Source organism: Ordospora colligata (assembly GCF_000803265.1).
Source record: "Ordospora colligata OC4 chromosome Unknown contig_02, whole genome shotgun sequence".
NCBI lineage: Eukaryota > Fungi > Microsporidia > Ordosporidae > Ordospora > Ordospora colligata.
In genome coordinates, this window is record NW_014575406.1 from 22,785 (window position 1) to 40,317 (window position 17,533).

The following is a 17,533-nucleotide window of genomic DNA, read 5'->3' on the forward strand; positions in this document are numbered from 1 at the left end:
ATGTTTATTAAGTGGAAGTGATAGTTGTATTGTTTGAATGCACACGCATCTTGGATTTGAAAATACTTGGCAATTTAATAATCATTTTATATACACACTTTGTGACTTTTATCATTTGCTTGATGAACGAGGATGTTAACAAAAGAAAGTATGTATTGACCAAGACCACCTCCCACCATTCAAGTATGCATATTCCCATTTCTAGTGTGTATCTGTAATACAACTTGCTGATCAATTTCCATACTAATACAAACGGAGAGGAGAATCTTCTGTTTTTACTGACTGTCTTCATTATATTGCATGTCGAACCTTAATTTCTACGAACTGCATTTGCCAGAACCAATTATCTGACAATATTATATCAATGGCATCTTGTGCTGATGTATGTTAAGTAAAACTAACTGGTGCATCCAAATGATTGAGCACGGCGATAATCCATCAATCCTTTTTCAGGTATTTTGACTAATAAACATATTACTATTCATTTATTTGATTAAGTTATCCATGTCTTTAAAGATCAAGACACATCATTTCTGCACTTGTGAAGCTTGTCTTATCAAATGGATCAAATGCATGAATCGCCTCTCCTCCAATTAACTGCAGCGCAAACTTTCTAACAACATCATTCTGATGCAATGCAAGAATCCTCAGCACATACATGTTATCAAACCCTTTCATTTTGAACTTCCTTGCCTCTGAGCATATTAGAAGGGCTGAAACAATATACTCCGATGTGTACATAAGGCAAAAATCAAGTAGAAATGCGCAGAACCCAACATCCTTGGTTTTAAGAATCGCTCCATGCACCATGTTCATGAATCCAACCATCCTCTTCGAGTTCCTCATCTTGTGCGACTTTATTGCATCCTTAAAAAACTCAACTGTATGAGCATCCTTAATACTAATTAATACTTTGCCTGCATAGAAAATCATCTTTTCAGTATGTACTGCTTTTCTAACTATCTCCACATTGCTTATCTGCTCTTTATGTATGTTCTTTCCAAGCCCAACAATTATGTCCTCAAGCAGTATATTTTTATGCTCTTCTGGCATGCTCTGGCAAAACTCTTTCAAAATAAGATTAAACAGTCCAAATGCCTTTTTCTTGTTCTTGAAATCAAGCCTTGCAACAAACCTCAAAAAGGTGTGTCGTGAGCGGAAAAGATCGTTCTTGAAATAAAAATCCTCAAGCACATCAATAATAGTCTCTTCATTCTTAGGAACCAGCTCGCTCAGTTCATCAACCACATAATCAGAAATATCTTTTTTATCTCCAAGCTTGTTAACAAATAGATGAAGCAAATCAATAAACAGAATATCCTTCTTCAACAGATCAACAACTAGTCGCAGTACCTTCTTCTTAATATATTCATTCCGTAGATTAACATCAAATGATCGCACGATCCTCTGTTTGATGTAAAAGTCATTGACTCCCTTCTTTGATATAAGAATATCTCTGATGTTCTTGAGCACATAGTAATGAACGTCATTCCTTTGATTTTCACAGAATGCAAGTAGTCCTTTAAAGTTTTCGGGCGATGGGTTTCGCTCAACCATCAATGTAAGAATATCTATCTTGTCTGTCTTCGTTCCGTTCATCAACAGCTCCTTCTCCAGCTTGTTGGCATCAGGAAATACATTATCTCTAATTGGACATGGCTTTCGTTTCAAAACTATTCCTTTTGATCCTTCGCTCTTTTCAGATTCATCTTTATTATTTAGTTCTTTATGCTTTTCTTTTATAACTGGCTCTTTATTTGTCTTTTCAATCTTTTTTGATTGTGCATGCTTACTATTACGCATTGGCTTGTTGCTTGTCTTACTTTTCAATGTGCCCATACAAGGGCAGTTACACATAACCGATATTGAGCATGCACGATTCATCAATATGCTTGCCCTTAAAATGTATGGCATCGCCTTCAAAGCACTTTGATGTGTTTGGCTTGCATCCCACATTCAACATAGATCAGCACAAACTCAAAAAGCAGTATCACGAGCTCTCCAAAATATTCCATCCAGATCTACAACGCGGCTCTTCTACAGCGCAAACACGCATGGACGAAATCAACAAGGCATACAGCATTCTAAAGGATGACTTTTCACGTGCAAAATATTTAAACAATCTGGAACCATTGTCTGTCAGTCAGGAATTCTTGATCGAGATGCTTGATTATGAAGATGCAATATCTAACATAACAAGCAGCCATCAAGAACAGACCATCAGAAACGATCTGTTGCAACGAATTGACCAGTGCAAGTACAATTATTCAAATGCTGAATATCTGAGCAAATGGGCCTACTATGAAAGACTAATAAAAATCCTGGATGAAAGCAAAATCACAATGCAACAATAATACATCTTTAAGTCTTTATAATAGCATAAATTAAAATATTGACAATGCAGCAATAAAATATCTTTAAGTATTCATAATAGAAATAAACCTTTAAAGTATTCACAATCCAACAATAGTAAACCTTCACTGCAATAATAAACTTTTAAAATCTTCATAATACAATATTTCCTAATATCATCCAATACAGATAAATATGTGTCTCTGCAGAATATTCCTTTATTTACCAAAAATCTCATTCTTTGCACACAGTAGATTATATAGGATAAGTTCATCAGAACATCCCGCTACTGATTTGGATTCAAGCATCGCCAGTTGCATCCCAAATTCCGCACATGCCTTATCACTTCCTATTGCAGTTCCAGAGATCTGTCTGATAAGCTGGAGAGCAGAGTATCCCTCAACTAGGCACATTTTCACATAATCATGCACCTCTGGTTTGCTAGTTTTCCAGAATCCATCAACCACCCCACTAGGAATAATTCCAACCGCTTCCTCAATACATATGTCTTTCAGCGGCGCAGCTCCCTGAAGAACATTAATCGATCTCCTAAGATCGTTTCCACATGCTATAAACAATCTTTTATACCAGGCTGCATCATATACTAATCCTTCAGACTTGCCAATAGATTCAAGGATTCGACTCTCAGTTAACATAAACCTAACACTCACAAGTCTACTTCGCAATGGTCCAATCACCCGAGACGGATAATTTGTGATAAATATAAATCTTGTGTTCTTTGCATCCTCAATAACTCTTCTCAGGCAATGTTGTGCATCAGAAGTAAGATTTTCGCATTCATCCAAAATAACAGTCTTATCACAATCAAGCGTACATGCATACACCTTTATCTTTTCCCTGATCACCGATATTCCTCTCTCATCAGATGCATTCAGTTCCAGCTTTTTGTTTGCAAGCAGGTGTGCAAACGTTGTCTTCCCAGTCCCAGGCGGTCCATATAGAAGAAGATTCGGATGTCCCCTTTCCTTTGAATTCTTCAGCATTGTCTTCAAATACTCCGGCCCTTCAAATGTATCAAGTGTCTTGGGCCTGTATTTCTCTGTCCATAGGCACATGGATCTGCATTTTACAAAAAATAAACACATATTGATCAATAGTCATTGAAATTCATTCATATCAATAACTAATAATACACCAGCACATCCACAACACCTCTCAAGCTTCTCAGTGTCAGATTCAAATATAATATCATTAGAAAAGTTATTTTGATTCAATCAATTTTATTCATTAACCATAATATCTTTATTTATTCATGCTCCTTCATCCCCACAACCCAATGGTCTCGTCTTCAGATACTTCCTTATCTGCACTGACCTTCAGCCTGTTGATCATTGCATCAAAGTCCTCCGATCGGGAGGCCCCCTCTAAAAACCTCGGAATCTCATTTCCTGACTCCTTTAGAATCTCAATCAGTGCATTCCTAAACTCATTCGACACACTCCTATCATAGAAAGAAATAGACTTCCCTGCCTTTCCCTCGCGTCCAGTGCGTCCTATTCTGTGTATGTATTCCTTAATGTCTTTTGGAATATCATAATTTATCACAAGCTTTATGTCCTTAACATCAATCCCCCTCGCTGCTATTGATGTTGCAATCAATATCGGATACCTGCCATCACGGAATCCCTGAAGAGCAGCGTTTCTTTCTACTTGCTCCTTGTCTCCATGCAAAGACACACACTCAAACCCTCGGCGTTTTAAATACTTCTCGAGTTCTGCACACGATGCCTTTCTCTCGACGAATACAAGCACCTTGTCCGGTCGTGCATCTGTTCTCCACGATGTCTTTTCAAAATTAATGTCCGAGCTGCTTAGGATCTTAACCAGTCTTTCATCTTTGTTTCCAACCTCCACAATCTCCTGCTTGATGTTCCTCAGCGTTTCAGAGACCATCTCAATAGACACTTTGTCTCCCGGCAAAAAGTAGTTTATCATCCTGGTGAGCTTTGCTGAATAAGTTGCACTGAATAGACATATCTGCACTCCTTGTGGAACATATCCGTGTATTTCTCTCGTAGATACCTCAAAGCCCATGTCAAGAAGTTTGTCTGCTTCATCAAACACCAGCGTCCTAATCCCTGAAAAATCTATCTTCTTCCTTTGTAGCAAATCTATTAGTCTGCCTGGCGTTGCAACTACAATATCAACTCCATAATAACTTGGTAAATCATACTTCTTACCATATATCGATACTACTCGAATATTAGTATTCTCAACTAATCTGGATGCTTCAACACGGATCTGCTCACACAATTCTCTTGTTGGTGAAATAATACATGCCTGTGGCTTATTGCATCTCTCAAGTCTTTCAATAATTGGAATAAGAAAACACATCGTTTTTCCCATTCCTGTAGGTGCCCTGCATAGCAAATTCCTTCCCTCAGATATTGACGGAATGCAATACTTCTGTATAATCGTAGGATGTGCATAATCTTTCTCAAGAGCTTTCGAAAGAGACTTAGAAGATAGGTCTCGAAATGATTCCAATATCTTTACATCTTCATTCATTTTCACTCTATTTGCTTGGTCAACAATCTCAATCACCCCAGGCATCTTTACACTCTTTTGCACGTCACTTGCGATTTTATTGCTTACGGGTGCATTTATTGGCTTAACCATGTTCTGTGTGCTTAATGCAATTTTATCTTTAGTATTTATTGTATCCTTTTTCTTGAAGCCAGCTTCTTTTTCCTTTCTAATAGGCTTATCTAAACTGATTCCACTTGCCCATAAAAGCCTCTTCCCTGCATCATTCAAATTTTTGCCTTTATTTACTCCACTTACTGACTGTGTATGATCTTCTTCTCTATATGATTCAGAATCCATGGGATAAAAAAACACATGGATTATATGTATCTTTATTTTTCTCAAGTAACATAATGTCATCAGCTTGATTGCACATATAGCTCAACTAATACAGTTGTTAAATAAACGAAGTATACTGCATCTTACATAAAGCATCTCTCATTCTATATCCATGCAAACAAACAATTTCATCAAAATATTATGCATTCATTCATGCATCAAATACCACCGCATCAAAACATTTCAACGCCCCAGATGCTTGACAATAGAAATGCGTATGCAACAATTCCATATGAAATCCATGACTACTCGACATACGCATCAATATATGCTCCTGAAAACATCAAGAAAAACGACCCTACAGATCCAAACTCAAGGTGGTCTACTACTTCAAATGATCACCATCAATACATTGTACTACGTGTTCCACAGTGCATTGTTGCAACATGCACGTTCGGAAAGTACAACAAAATGCATGTCTGTAACGTTAAGAAAATGAAGATAAGCATATCTGAGGATGGACTTATGTACAGAGAAGTGTTCTATGGCGGGCTTCGCAACGATACAGAAATAGAAACATTCAATATGAAGGTTTTGGAAGACATCTACATGGTTGCAAGGTATATAAAAATTGAGCCCCTTTCAGCATGGGGCATTAACTTCAACTTCTCCCTATGGTTTGTAGAGCTCAGAGGCATCACTGGCATAGACATATTTGTTAAGTACAACCAGCAGGTAGTATTCAAAAACTCATTGAGGTACTGTATGGCATTTTTAAGGGACAATGGATTCAAAGACATACACCAAGAGCTTGAAAGTAGATGTGGGCATAATTCCAAGGGAAATGCAGTAAATAAGATACGCAGTCTTCTTGAGCAGAATATGCATGAAGATGCGGAAGCGTTTATAGATTCTTTGGATCTGTCGGTGTTTCAGGAGTTTATAGACAATTCTGCATATGCTCTTGTATGGGCTGAGGTGCCAAAGAAAGATGTGTGGCCTTGTGAGCGAGGAGGGCATCAAATGGTTGAAATGGATGGCAACATATATCTTCATGGCGGATGGAATGGACTAGATGAGCTTGAAGATTTCTGGAAGTACACAAAAGGTACCTGGGAACAACTGTCTTCTGGAATGGTATGCCCTGGAAAGAGGAGTTGCCACAGAATGGTAGCGCACAATTCAAAGCTGTACATGATGGGAAAGTACATTCCATTGTCCTCACGCAAGGGATGCTCAACAAAAAACAGCCTTTGGGTTTACAATGGAAGGTGGCAATCGATTGAAGCATACGATGAACAAGGTCCAGGAAACATATATGATCACCAAATGGTAGTTGCAGGACACAGGCTTTGTGTTTTTGGAGGCAAATCCACTGAGCGTGAGGACACTTATTCAGGTCTTTATGTATTTTGCCTTGATTCCCAGAGTAGGATTGGCACAGAAACAAATACAATCAATTTACACATGGAAACACCGAGTCTGGATGTGTCCAGTGCCTCAGACTATTGTAGATCTGCAACAAAATATGAACATATTAACTATACTAGCATAGACAAAAAAGACGATATAAGTAACAATGAATGTAATCCAATGGATTTGCAACAAACCTCTGAATCAAGAATGCGTAATGGATGGAGAATGATACGATCTGATATACAGCAGCCTGAAAACACTCCGGCGCTTAGATCAAGAATGGGGCACTCAATGCTTTATATTCCAGAAGGATATGTAGAAGGAAGCATATACAACAATTGTATTGTGATAGTTGGTGGGCAACGGGGTAAGGAGTCAATCAAGGAAATGGAGTTCTACAAGCTTGACACTGACACTATTTTTGATCGAGTGATGTTTCCAGTAAAAGGCGATGGAAAGGTAATTCAGCGTAGTTTATTATACCAAGGGCAAATAGTTGTGCTATTCTGTTATGGAAGAGATAAGGAAGATAAACTAGATGAGATGGAAGTTTACACATACTCTCTTTTGAAGAGGGAGTGGATGAAGGCGACTGAAAAGCCTGCAACAGAAGGTGCAATAAAGATCAAGCCCTCTGTAAGATCTGCACATCAGCTTGTTGAGTTGAATGGTGTTTTTCATGTGTTTGGAGGGAATGTACCTGATAAAGGTGACACTCGAATGAATGACATGTGGGTGTTTAGTCTTATGAAGGCAAGTACGCATGAGATATGCCATCTTTGTAAACTGCTTGTTCGGAAGCACAGGTATCTTTATTTACTTGATCATGATGAGGAAGCAGCAATTGAGTATTTACAGAATTCCATAGCAAGCATGGTGATTGATGATAGCACACAGGAGATATTCGAAGAGCTGTGCCAAGAGGTTTATGAGCGAACGATGTGCACGAATGTCATTGAGGATGTATGCAGACTGCTACCTGATGAGTGGAAGTAATAAAGTGATTGTTGGTGTTTATTGTTGATTGATCTTTGCAGTGCTGATTATATTGCTCAAATCATGCATATTGAAGATTGTGCAATATTCCAAACCCATAAACATGACGGAGGCTTCTAACTCTGACACATCATTGAACAAAGGCAGCATGCCTGGCGGATTTAAGGTGCGAACAGGAATACCAATAGGGTCGATGGATGAGAAGCTCAGGAGGATCAACGAGGAGTTCAAATCAAGGGCATGTGCAGGAAGTGGGTTTGTGTTTAACAATAATGTGAAGCTAAAGCCGCCAAAAAGCTATTTTGGAAATGATGTGAATGAGAGCGAGTCTGAACTGTCAAGATCTGAGTGTGATACTCAACCAACCCGAAGTTCAGAGGGAAGTGGTGTGAAGCAAAGGGATGGATTTGTTGGAGGAGTGATACCTTGGAAAACAGGATCGAGTAGCTTTATGATGAGCGGGATTGCTAAGGACGGCAAACCTGGAATGCTAGGGATTGATCTGTACAAGAAGCATGCAACTGAGCCAAGCAGGTCATGTGTAAGTATGTGTGAGAGTGGTACAAGCATTGAATCTAAGCCAAGATCAGGATATGTCAAGTCTGTAGTTGACAGCACAATGTTTAATAAAGAAGCATCGTTCAATTACACACAGCATTTTGGACGGAATGCATCAGCGGTGTCTATTGATGGCATGGAGATGTCTGGAATGTCTAGCATCATGACTAATGGGTCTTTACTGAGCAGCAGAGTGTTTTCAGCACATGATAAATCAATCGGGCATAAACCACATGCGAGCTTTGGAATGAATAACTCCCAGATGTACACAAGCAATCCTAAGCAACTACTGTCATCAACAGAAGATATGGCTGGATCGCCCACATTTGCGCCCATAGATGTGATGTATGTGAAATCAATGTGCGGGCCAAAAACAGATACCGAAAGTAATGCATCTAGAGAATCAAGGGACTCAGTGGGAGTACAAAGGGAAATAATACTTGAAGAACCTCCACTACAGCTGTATGCACCAGGAAAACGACTTACTATCCATCCCCGAATTAAAATACTCAATACGGTATTAAACTACGAAGGCACAGTTGAAACAACACAATACTACATTTTGATTGAGTCAGATGTCAGCTGGTGCGTGTGCAAGTCACTTGGAGAGATTTTGGGCATTGTTCCTGAGGTTGAATGCTCTACACTGACAAATGCACACTCCCCACAGAGCAGAGCAGTAAGGGACAGGATTATACAGGCAACATTGAACTCAAGAAGCATGAACAAGCAAATGCAGTCATTTATTCTGTCTGGAATAGTTGATGCACAGGAGCAGCGATCGTCGTATCTGTTGATGGACAGCAACGGATGGAAAGCATACATTTTCAAGTTTGTCGGCAAGGCTCTTATATGCTACGAAAAGAATAAGGTGTTCAAGATTCTTCTACTAAGCGGATGCAGTGTTGTCCCAACAGGCAGCAATGGATTCCGACTGGAAAAGTCAAAGGAAAGCATAGAGCTATACACCACCTGTAAAAAAGAAAGAGACTCTTGGATGTCAGACATACGAGAGTACATCTACAAGCTACAATAACGCTGCATAGTGTGTTAAATAAAACAATAAAACAACAATCAGTATGTTTATCATGGCTATGGCTGCATGCTATGTTATACAGGCCAATCAGCTGATTGGTGTGTGCATCCATATGCGTAGGATCCCGTTGTTATCGATTGTTGTGAAGCATCCCTTGCCAGCAGAGACATTTATCACGTTTGATTCATAAATCTCAACCTGCATGCTTTTCTTTTCATTAAGGTCCCATATCATGAATCCTTCAGGTTGTCCAACAACCAAATGAGAGCCAATGAACTCAAGGGCTAGGACAGGTCCGTTCTGCTCAATTGTGTCCTGAAGCCTACATGATGGCTTTTCAGGCTTTATTTTATATAACCCTGCAGTCTTTCCATATCCTCCTATTGAGGCCAACATGTTTTCTTGTGAAACCGCAATTGCTAGAAGCCGCTCCTCATTTGTAGAGATGAGATAAGATGTTTCTGTATGCACATCAACCACAAGTATTTGGTTTCTATTGACCACTATATATACAAACTTACCATTAGGACTCACTATCATCAAACCACTCAACTCCTCATTGACTTTCAGTTTTAACACCTGTTTCTGATCCTTGTAAACTTTTAGTATCTTGTCTCTTTCTGCTATATACACCACATTATTTACTACTTTAAGTGAAATAGGTTCTGATACTCTTAGCAGTCCCTCTTGTACCTTAGTATTTACATTCCATATTCGCACTGCCGCTTTTCCATCAAACATATAAACACATTGTGAATCTGATGCAAAGTCCATCGGGCATATCTTGTATTCCTGGACATCCGTTCCAAACATTCCAGCATCGCATCTCTCCATCCTTTCAGTGGCAATATTCAAATGCCAAATCTCTTTGTCCACCAGCATAAATGCTCGGTAGCCACATCCAAATATCACATACTTACCACATTTGCTTACGACTGCATTCGTGATCTTTGCAGGTAGCACTATCCGTTCACAAAGACTCACAGAGCAAAATAAATCTCCCTCGGCTACCCAATCGCTTCCTCTCTTTAGGCGCTTCATGTGCAAATTACACTCATTTCCATCACCTTGCTGTGCATTCTTCCTCTCATTCAGTACACTACTGTAGTGCTGGACTCTCCTTACATACTGACTGTTCTCAGCAGCAAGGCGAGAATTCTCTTGCTTCAGAGCCTTGTTCTCTGCAAGTAGTTCATCATACTGTTGTTTTATAGCATCCAGGTATGCCTCTATTCCAGGCTGAAACATTCGTCGGTTACAAGGGTTGCATCTTTTCTAAAACCTGCTTTCTATCACTGCATAAAATAGACAACATACGTTTAATATCGCTTTGCATTCTAAATGCCAAATGTAATCATCGTACTGAAAGGAACATTCTCATATCCAAGATTGCGCTTATTCTTCTCAATAATACATCTTGCACTCTCATCTTCTCTCAGCATATCCTTCCCATACCTTAGTCCCATCAATACTCTTCTTGCATTTTGTTTTGATACGAAGTTCTCTTCAAAATACTTCACACTCCTGATATACACATCTCGGTACATATCAATCGTCATGACTCCCTTCTTACTCAGTAGGGTTGCAAGCACAAACTCCTCATCCACATTCTCTCCCTTGATCCACATAAGATGCTCCTCTCCAACTATCGTGCCACACAGCAGCACATATGCTTGATGTGCATTGGTTTCCAGTAAATATTCTACTATGTATCTTACCTGCTCCTTACTACAGTATCCTCTTTCAAAAAGACATATTGTTAGGCACACCATACTTAGAACAAGCTCCTTAGTCTTCCATAAGCTTTCCTGCTTTATTATCTCCACAACAGACGAAAAGTCACTCGGAGACTGGCAAACAAGAACCCCAAGTAGAAAAAATGATGGCGCATAAATCTCAAATATTTCCTCACTCAGTACCCGCTGTACAATCTCAGTTACAGATCCATCATCGCCATATCTCATGAGCGCTATGCCTTTTACATCGAGCAGATACCAGTATCCCTGAGGTGAATTAATGCTCAGGATACTCCTTTCAATAAGATCATCCACAAACTTCATCGCCTCCGGCGTAATCAAGGAAATATTCATTCTTGCAATTCTATGAATCAACTTGCATGATATTTCATCCTCAGCTCCTCCACTAATAAACTCAATCAGTTTATCCAGTATTGCTTTGTAGTACTCTGTGCCTCCAAGTCTTTCACATGCTCCATAACCTGAAGAGATATGCTCTTTCGAGTATGTATCAAGGCTCCTTAAAAATTCATCCGCATCAATCATCCTGCTCAAATACTCAATCGCCAAGAATGATGCTGGATGCATTCTGCTTATGTATCTTGGATCAACAGATGAATATTCCTGAACCATCAGTAAATACCTAAATGCTATGGCACCCAGATACGGTGGAACACTACTCGTGCTGATTATCACAATACATCTATCAATTACCTCTCTAGAGCACATCCTAAGTCCCATGCACAAAAACACCAGTCTTTCTTCATCCATAGGGCCTGTAACATCAACTGAAACCAAGGACTCACACCAACACTCACCAAATACCTTCCTCAGATGTCCAATTAGCTCAATCACCATTTCTCTATTCATGTCATATCCCTTCAGAAGGTTTCTTGTGTACAACAGCGCATCCTCATTCATCTCTTCAATCTCCTTAGGTGACAGATATGCTCCTATCTTCACTGCATTACAAAGTGCATCAGAAAACTTTGATAGAACTGAGAATTCCTTCCTCTTTGCAATGTTCAGAAGAACTGAATACTTCAATCGATCAAAGCGCGTAATCGTCACAAGCAACACGCCAAGAATCCTGGTCATGTCTATGCATTCTGCATATTTCGTCACAAAAAGGTTGAATATCTCACAAATTTCCTTCTGAAGAATATGCTTGCGAAATAATGCACAAAAAGATGCCATGAACTTATCTGCATTATCTTCAAAAAACGGGTGAATATCCTGGAATATTAGTGAGTAAAACATTCCAAGCACATTCTCATCCTCAGAGATGCTCTCGAAGTATGCCTTGCTGAATATTGCACGACATAGCTCTATATTCTCAATTATCTCTGTATACAGTTCATTGCTCTGTGTACATGTTCTGTATTTGTTGAACATGTGATTCAGAATCTTAAGGCACCTTCGGTCATGTCTTGCACACAGCTCCTGAACAAGCCCATTCCATTCAGCACCCTGGAAGTAAAGTGTCTCAAAGAAGAAGCAGAGGATTCCAAAGTTTAACTCTGAGCTCTCGAATATCAAAGAAAAAAGCTCATTTTTCATGCTATGCATCATCACAACCCTTTCAGGAATATTACACCATTCCTTGCACTTCATCTTCATGTATGTAAATGCTATTTCGTTTCCACTCTTTAATAATGCCATGAATTTGTCCTGGCCATCAGGCTGGTTGAGGTGCTGTTCGATCAAGCCAATTGATGGACTTGTGGGATTTATCAGAATTTCATGCAATAAACGCTCCATTTGCAGGGGTAGGTATTTGATTGCTATGTAAGTGTGTATCTGTGTATCTGTGCGGTTTGTATGCATGAGCTGTACGGATGTTTGTGTAAGCATGAATATATTCTAAGGTGTGCCTGTATAGGTTCTTTGCACAATCGAGGAAGCACTGCATGATGGATGAGTATATGGATACAACTAACCCTTGGTCCATGTATTTCTTGGTTAAGAAGCCTACGTGGTTAGTTTTTGATCCGAATGAGTATTGTGATGAGGAGGTGCGCATGCTCCAAGTGCGACATAAAGATGGCGTTTCAAACACAAAGCTTGTGAAATTTGAGGACGGCACGTGGTATTTGAAGAATGGAAGTCAGATGTTTGCATTGAAAAGTGTTGGCATGAAGAGGCGCACAGGAGTTGGGATGCAGAGTGGAAAGATGGTAGAAATCAAGGAGGTAGTGGATAAAAAGTGGTTTATAAAAGCAAATGATACTGGAGAAAGCTTATGAATGAATATGAATCTGTTGAAGCAATAGCAAGTGTTGTGTGATGAATATGATATAGCATAGCACATGATATGAATAAACAAGTAAGAATGTATATTGTGATATTTGAATATGGTTGTGGAATATGTGCATGATGTAATATGTCATGTTATGCTCAGCTGCATTGATCTAACAAATAATAGACTCAAAGGCGGTAGAAGTAATCTCAAATGATTTAATGAAAAAATTTGACCCCGGTACAATATTTAAGAAGGTAAGTTGAAGGCCTGAGTAATTTAAGATGAATCCAATGAGAGAGATAAGCATTAAGAAACTGTCGATACACATTTGCACACGAGAGAGTGGTGCGAAGCTTGAGAAGGCAGCAAAGGTTCTTGAGCAACTGACTGGGCAGAAGCCTGTTGCATCAAAAGCAAGGATGACAATCAGAAGCTTTGGAATCCGAAGAAACGAGAAGATTGCAATGCATGTGAATGTGTCTGGAAAGAAGGCATATGAGCTTCTGAACACTGCACTGAAGGTGAAGGAGTATGAGCTGAAGGCAAGTTGTTTCAGTAACAATGGATGCTTTGGATTTGGAATTGAGGAGCACATTGATCTTGGACTGAAGTACGACCCAAGCGTTGGTATTTTTGGAATGGACTTCTTTGTTGTTCTTTCCAGACCTGGAGATAGGGTATCTAAGAGAAGAAGGTGTAAGTCTAGGGTAGGAAACGGACATAGGGTGTATGCCGAGGATGCCAAGTCGTGGTTTGTTGAGAACTTCGAAGGTGTTCTGATCGAATAAACTTTTTCGCCATGTGTTATTTGATATACTTATAGCTATGAAGTATTTACTAGAATTGAGTAGTTGAGTCGTTGATTAACTCAATGAATTGTAATATAAGTACTAAATATGCCATTTTAACAAATAGGTTTATATAATCTTTTATTACTTAATTGATGAACTTATTTGTTCTTTTTACAGCAATACTGGACAGGAGTTTTGATGTTTGCATAGGATGAGCATTCAGCAATGTAAGATTGGTAATGCTTACAGAACAATTTCAATTCCATCGTCAATATGCACGCTGTCTATTATGAAAATTCTCCCATCTGACTTTCTGACAGACGACTTGTCTCCGTTGCGATCGAGAATCTGAACCACCTCTCCTCTATTCAAGCAGATGTCGCCACTTTCACAATACTCTGTCTTCAGAAACCCAATCTTGAAAAACTCCTTCTTGTTATGTTCTAGCTGGAATGTCCTTCTACTTGGCGACTTGAAAATAAGGAGTATATTCATTACCTCCACACATGCGATGTTTATGAGCATTACCTTCCAGTATGCAGTGATGTAGTAGAATGGAAGCATACTTAGTACCTCACACACAAACAGACCCAGAATCATCTTTTTATCGGGCTCATATGTCTTCCTCAAAAACCTTCTCCGATATTCGCGTACTTTCGCATGAAAGCGCAGCAGCACAATCAGATTGAATCCAACAGCAAGTGCCAATGCAACATTGATGTCAAGTTTGAATGAGTAGTTGTGTACAAACACTGCTACTGCAAACGCCGATGTCAATAATGTTTTTGCGGCAAATAAATGGATCTTGTCCATGAAGGGCCAAAACAAAAGATATTTGTAATGGCAGCTAAGGAGGTACTCTAGAAGCATTTTATCCTCATTGATCAATAACACAATCATGCATCAATCATATGATACAATAACTGTTTTAAGTTCAAGCATACTATTCTTATCTTAATTCATTTCAATGGAGCATAGTCAGGTAAGATAGTATAGTAATAGTGTATTAAATGGTTATGATCCATTATTCAGAAATGGATGCATATAAAGACGATGTGTGATATAAGCACAGCGTGATGGGGCTTGCATCACATTTCCAAATGCATATTGGCCCTGCTTATGGAGGTTCCTTTGAAGTATTACAGAATCAATATAGCTAGAGACGTTGGAATGATTGCTGTCAAGAGAGATTATACAACAGAGCATGTGTATTTAGAAGATTTCAATATCTCTGTCGCCATATACGATGTAATAGGACAAATTATACATAATTATACAGGATCGGTGTTTGCGAAATCCAAGGATATCGCTGCACAAATAGGCATTGTATCTTTTAGCATGTGCATAAACAACGATGGAATAATGGAAGAGGTTGGTGACAACTGCATGCCTATCATTAAATGTCTGTATAAAGTCGAAGATTCGGTTAGAATCAGTGCATTGCACAGACTTGTGATCATCAAGCACACATACAAAGTTGGATTTAGGTTCTTGGATGTAATAAATTCACTTGGAAGGCTCCGCAGATTAAAGCTTACAAACTGCGGTATAAGAAAAGTTCCTGATATTTCAAGATTAAGGCTTACGCATATCGATCTAAGCAATAATGAAATATATGGAAGCGTTTATATTATTGGGACATTCAGTAAAGTTAACCTATCGCATAACAAGATTTGTAGTGTTAACAGGATCAATGCATCTAGTCTAAATCTTGCTTATAATATGATTGATTCATTTGTACAGACATTTAAGTATCAGTATCTGTCTCTGAGGCACAATCCACTGAGAGAGTATTCTTCCGAGGCTTGTGTAATCGATTTATCGTTTACAAGAGTGCAATTTATTTGCTCAAGAGTGGCAAGAAAGGTTATTCTCGATGGCACGCGTGGTGTGAGGCTGGGTGTATTTGATAAACTTGTCTATTTAAGCATTTGTAATTGTGAACTAAGGACGCTTGATGTTCAAGCAAAGAACCTGAAGATTCTAAAGGCAAGAGGCAATTTTATAGAGTTTGTGCCAATGCTTCCTGCACTAGAGTATCTGGATATATCAAGAAACTTGGTGCGAGAAATTCAATGTAGGCAACTTACCTTCTTGAATGCATCTATGAACCAACTAATTGTATTTGATTTCAGATGGATGTACAAGGTAGTGCATTTAGATCTGTCTTACAATCCAATTATGTCGCTACAAGGGCATGTACAGCCATGCACCATGTATCTGAGACTTGAGCATATACATATGGATATGGTTGAACAAATGTACAGAGATGTGTGTATTAATAATGCAAGTAGATACCTAATGCATGAATGTAAGAAAATGAACAAGGTAGTTGAGCAGATTATGATAGGCAATGACGCACACTATTTGAATGTGTTTATTGTGTGTTTAAGAAAACCAGGTGATGATATACAACATATTGTAAATGCTGTGTTTTCGAGAATTGATGGAAGTGCAGATACAATTGAGTGGTTTGAAAACTTCAGAACTATACTCAGTATGCTGTTTTTTGAAATGAATATTGAACTGTCATATTTGATCTGCATGGTGACATCAGAGCATGTGGTTGTCAGTAGAATAGGCATGGATGCAGTCTTTTCAAACTTTGCGCATATCAAAATACTAAACGAATCGCAACGTGTGTACATCTATGACAATATTGGCAACTGGAACCTGATTCCCATGATCTGTCCATTACATAACTCTGTGTCCAGATTTGATGTACTGAATACAGTAGAGAATGATATTGGCAAGATAATGCAATTTATGAATTATGAATGTCCGTTAGCAGTGGCGATGAGTATTTCTGATTTTTGTATACTTGATGAATACAAACCTTGCAATGAGATTAGATGTGCCAGGAGCATCTCAACTGCATCAAACGACTGTTTGGAATATGAATATGAGTTAAATACAATTATTAAAAAACGAAGAGTTGCTGATGAAAGACGAAAATTGACGGAAAGTTCGATCAATGGATGTGCAAATTACAACCCGGTACTTAAGACATCAAGTAGACTTGGATATGACTCTCTGATCAGGAATCCTAATCCGGTATTTGTGTTCTGTAAGATCTTCCCGAGAAATCCTGCTGGCATCCATGCATGCATTGTTGCAAATGTTAGAAACATAATCATAATGGCCTGCAGTATTTTTTTCGGAGTGATTGTGGAGTCTTCGCTTGACTTTTATGTATTAGCGTTTCATGATAGGATTGAGGCGTGCCTATGGGGATTAAAGATACAAGAAATGCTTGGATGTGTTGATTTGGATGTCAGTGTAGGAATATCATGTGGGATGTTTTACACAAAGATTTCTGGCAATCACGTGCGCTTCTATGGACCAGCACTTAATAAGGCATCCAGACTGGTTAATCTTGGATGCGGAGTGTTCTGCTGTGACTGTGTACAAGTAGAGCATCCTAAAATAGTGTATGTGCAACAAGGAAGGAAGAACCTGAAGGGATTTGACGACATGCACATGATATATGTACTAAAGCAATCAAGAGCTGAGTATGATGCATATGGACAGCTGATTGTAAATGAATAGTATTGTAAATAAATATTTAGTTTGAGAAAGG

General features: G+C 38.8%; 13 protein-coding genes across 13 annotated transcripts; 6 read left to right on the forward strand and 7 right to left on the reverse strand.

The window, feature by feature from the left end:
* Positions 1-7: 7 nt before the first annotated feature.
* Positions 8-292, reverse strand: M896_020200 (uncharacterized protein; the record flags this gene model as incomplete). The annotated part of the gene is made up of 1 exon (XM_014708742.1): positions 8-292. The coding sequence occupies one exon, from the start codon at positions 290-292 to the stop codon at positions 8-10; it is 285 nt and encodes a 94-aa protein (XP_014564228.1).
* Positions 293-510: 218 nt separating this feature from the next.
* Positions 511-1,803, reverse strand: M896_020210 (uncharacterized protein; the record flags this gene model as incomplete). Its single annotated transcript, XM_014708743.1, has 1 exon — positions 511-1,803. The coding sequence occupies one exon, from the start codon at positions 1,801-1,803 to the stop codon at positions 511-513; it is 1,293 nt and encodes a 430-aa protein (XP_014564229.1).
* A 104-nt stretch (positions 1,804-1,907) lies between these two features.
* Positions 1,908-2,354, forward strand: M896_020220 (HscB-like chaperone; the record flags this gene model as incomplete). Its single annotated transcript, XM_014708744.1, has 1 exon — positions 1,908-2,354. One exon carries the CDS (start codon positions 1,908-1,910, stop codon positions 2,352-2,354), a length of 447 nt encoding a protein of 148 aa, XP_014564230.1.
* A 216-nt stretch (positions 2,355-2,570) lies between these two features.
* On the reverse strand, positions 2,571-3,428 carry M896_020230 (uncharacterized protein; the record flags this gene model as incomplete). Its single annotated transcript, XM_014708745.1, has 1 exon — positions 2,571-3,428. The coding sequence occupies one exon, from the start codon at positions 3,426-3,428 to the stop codon at positions 2,571-2,573; it is 858 nt and encodes a 285-aa protein (XP_014564231.1).
* A 205-nt stretch (positions 3,429-3,633) lies between these two features.
* On the reverse strand, positions 3,634-5,199 carry M896_020240 (dead box helicase; the record flags this gene model as incomplete). The annotated part of the gene is made up of 1 exon (XM_014708746.1): positions 3,634-5,199. The coding sequence occupies one exon, from the start codon at positions 5,197-5,199 to the stop codon at positions 3,634-3,636; it is 1,566 nt and encodes a 521-aa protein (XP_014564232.1).
* Positions 5,200-5,433: 234 nt separating this feature from the next.
* M896_020250 (uncharacterized protein) lies at positions 5,434-7,590 on the forward strand (the record flags this gene model as incomplete). The annotated part of the gene is made up of 1 exon (XM_014708747.1): positions 5,434-7,590. The coding sequence occupies one exon, from the start codon at positions 5,434-5,436 to the stop codon at positions 7,588-7,590; it is 2,157 nt and encodes a 718-aa protein (XP_014564233.1).
* Positions 7,591-7,693: 103 nt separating this feature from the next.
* M896_020260 (uncharacterized protein) lies at positions 7,694-9,184 on the forward strand (the record flags this gene model as incomplete). Its single annotated transcript, XM_014708748.1, has 1 exon — positions 7,694-9,184. The coding sequence occupies one exon, from the start codon at positions 7,694-7,696 to the stop codon at positions 9,182-9,184; it is 1,491 nt and encodes a 496-aa protein (XP_014564234.1).
* Positions 9,185-9,271: 87 nt separating this feature from the next.
* On the reverse strand, positions 9,272-10,432 carry M896_020270 (uncharacterized protein; the record flags this gene model as incomplete). Its single annotated transcript, XM_014708749.1, has 1 exon — positions 9,272-10,432. The coding sequence occupies one exon, from the start codon at positions 10,430-10,432 to the stop codon at positions 9,272-9,274; it is 1,161 nt and encodes a 386-aa protein (XP_014564235.1).
* An 89-nt stretch (positions 10,433-10,521) lies between these two features.
* On the reverse strand, positions 10,522-12,681 carry M896_020280 (uncharacterized protein; the record flags this gene model as incomplete). The annotated part of the gene is made up of 1 exon (XM_014708750.1): positions 10,522-12,681. The coding sequence occupies one exon, from the start codon at positions 12,679-12,681 to the stop codon at positions 10,522-10,524; it is 2,160 nt and encodes a 719-aa protein (XP_014564236.1).
* A 188-nt stretch (positions 12,682-12,869) lies between these two features.
* M896_020290 (uncharacterized protein) lies at positions 12,870-13,166 on the forward strand (the record flags this gene model as incomplete). Its single annotated transcript, XM_014708751.1, has 1 exon — positions 12,870-13,166. One exon carries the CDS (start codon positions 12,870-12,872, stop codon positions 13,164-13,166), a length of 297 nt encoding a protein of 98 aa, XP_014564237.1.
* A 214-nt stretch (positions 13,167-13,380) lies between these two features.
* M896_020300 (ribosomal protein L5) lies at positions 13,381-13,950 on the forward strand (the record flags this gene model as incomplete). Its single annotated transcript, XM_014708752.1, has 2 exons — positions 13,381-13,416; positions 13,444-13,950. The coding sequence occupies 2 exons, from the start codon at positions 13,381-13,383 to the stop codon at positions 13,948-13,950; spliced, it is 543 nt and encodes a 180-aa protein (XP_014564238.1).
* A 246-nt stretch (positions 13,951-14,196) lies between these two features.
* Positions 14,197-14,766, reverse strand: M896_020310 (uncharacterized protein; the record flags this gene model as incomplete). The annotated part of the gene is made up of 1 exon (XM_014708753.1): positions 14,197-14,766. The coding sequence occupies one exon, from the start codon at positions 14,764-14,766 to the stop codon at positions 14,197-14,199; it is 570 nt and encodes a 189-aa protein (XP_014564239.1).
* Positions 14,767-15,072: 306 nt separating this feature from the next.
* Positions 15,073-17,502, forward strand: M896_020320 (uncharacterized protein; the record flags this gene model as incomplete). Its single annotated transcript, XM_014708754.1, has 1 exon — positions 15,073-17,502. The coding sequence occupies one exon, from the start codon at positions 15,073-15,075 to the stop codon at positions 17,500-17,502; it is 2,430 nt and encodes an 809-aa protein (XP_014564240.1).
* Between the last annotated feature and the right edge of the window lie 31 nt (positions 17,503-17,533).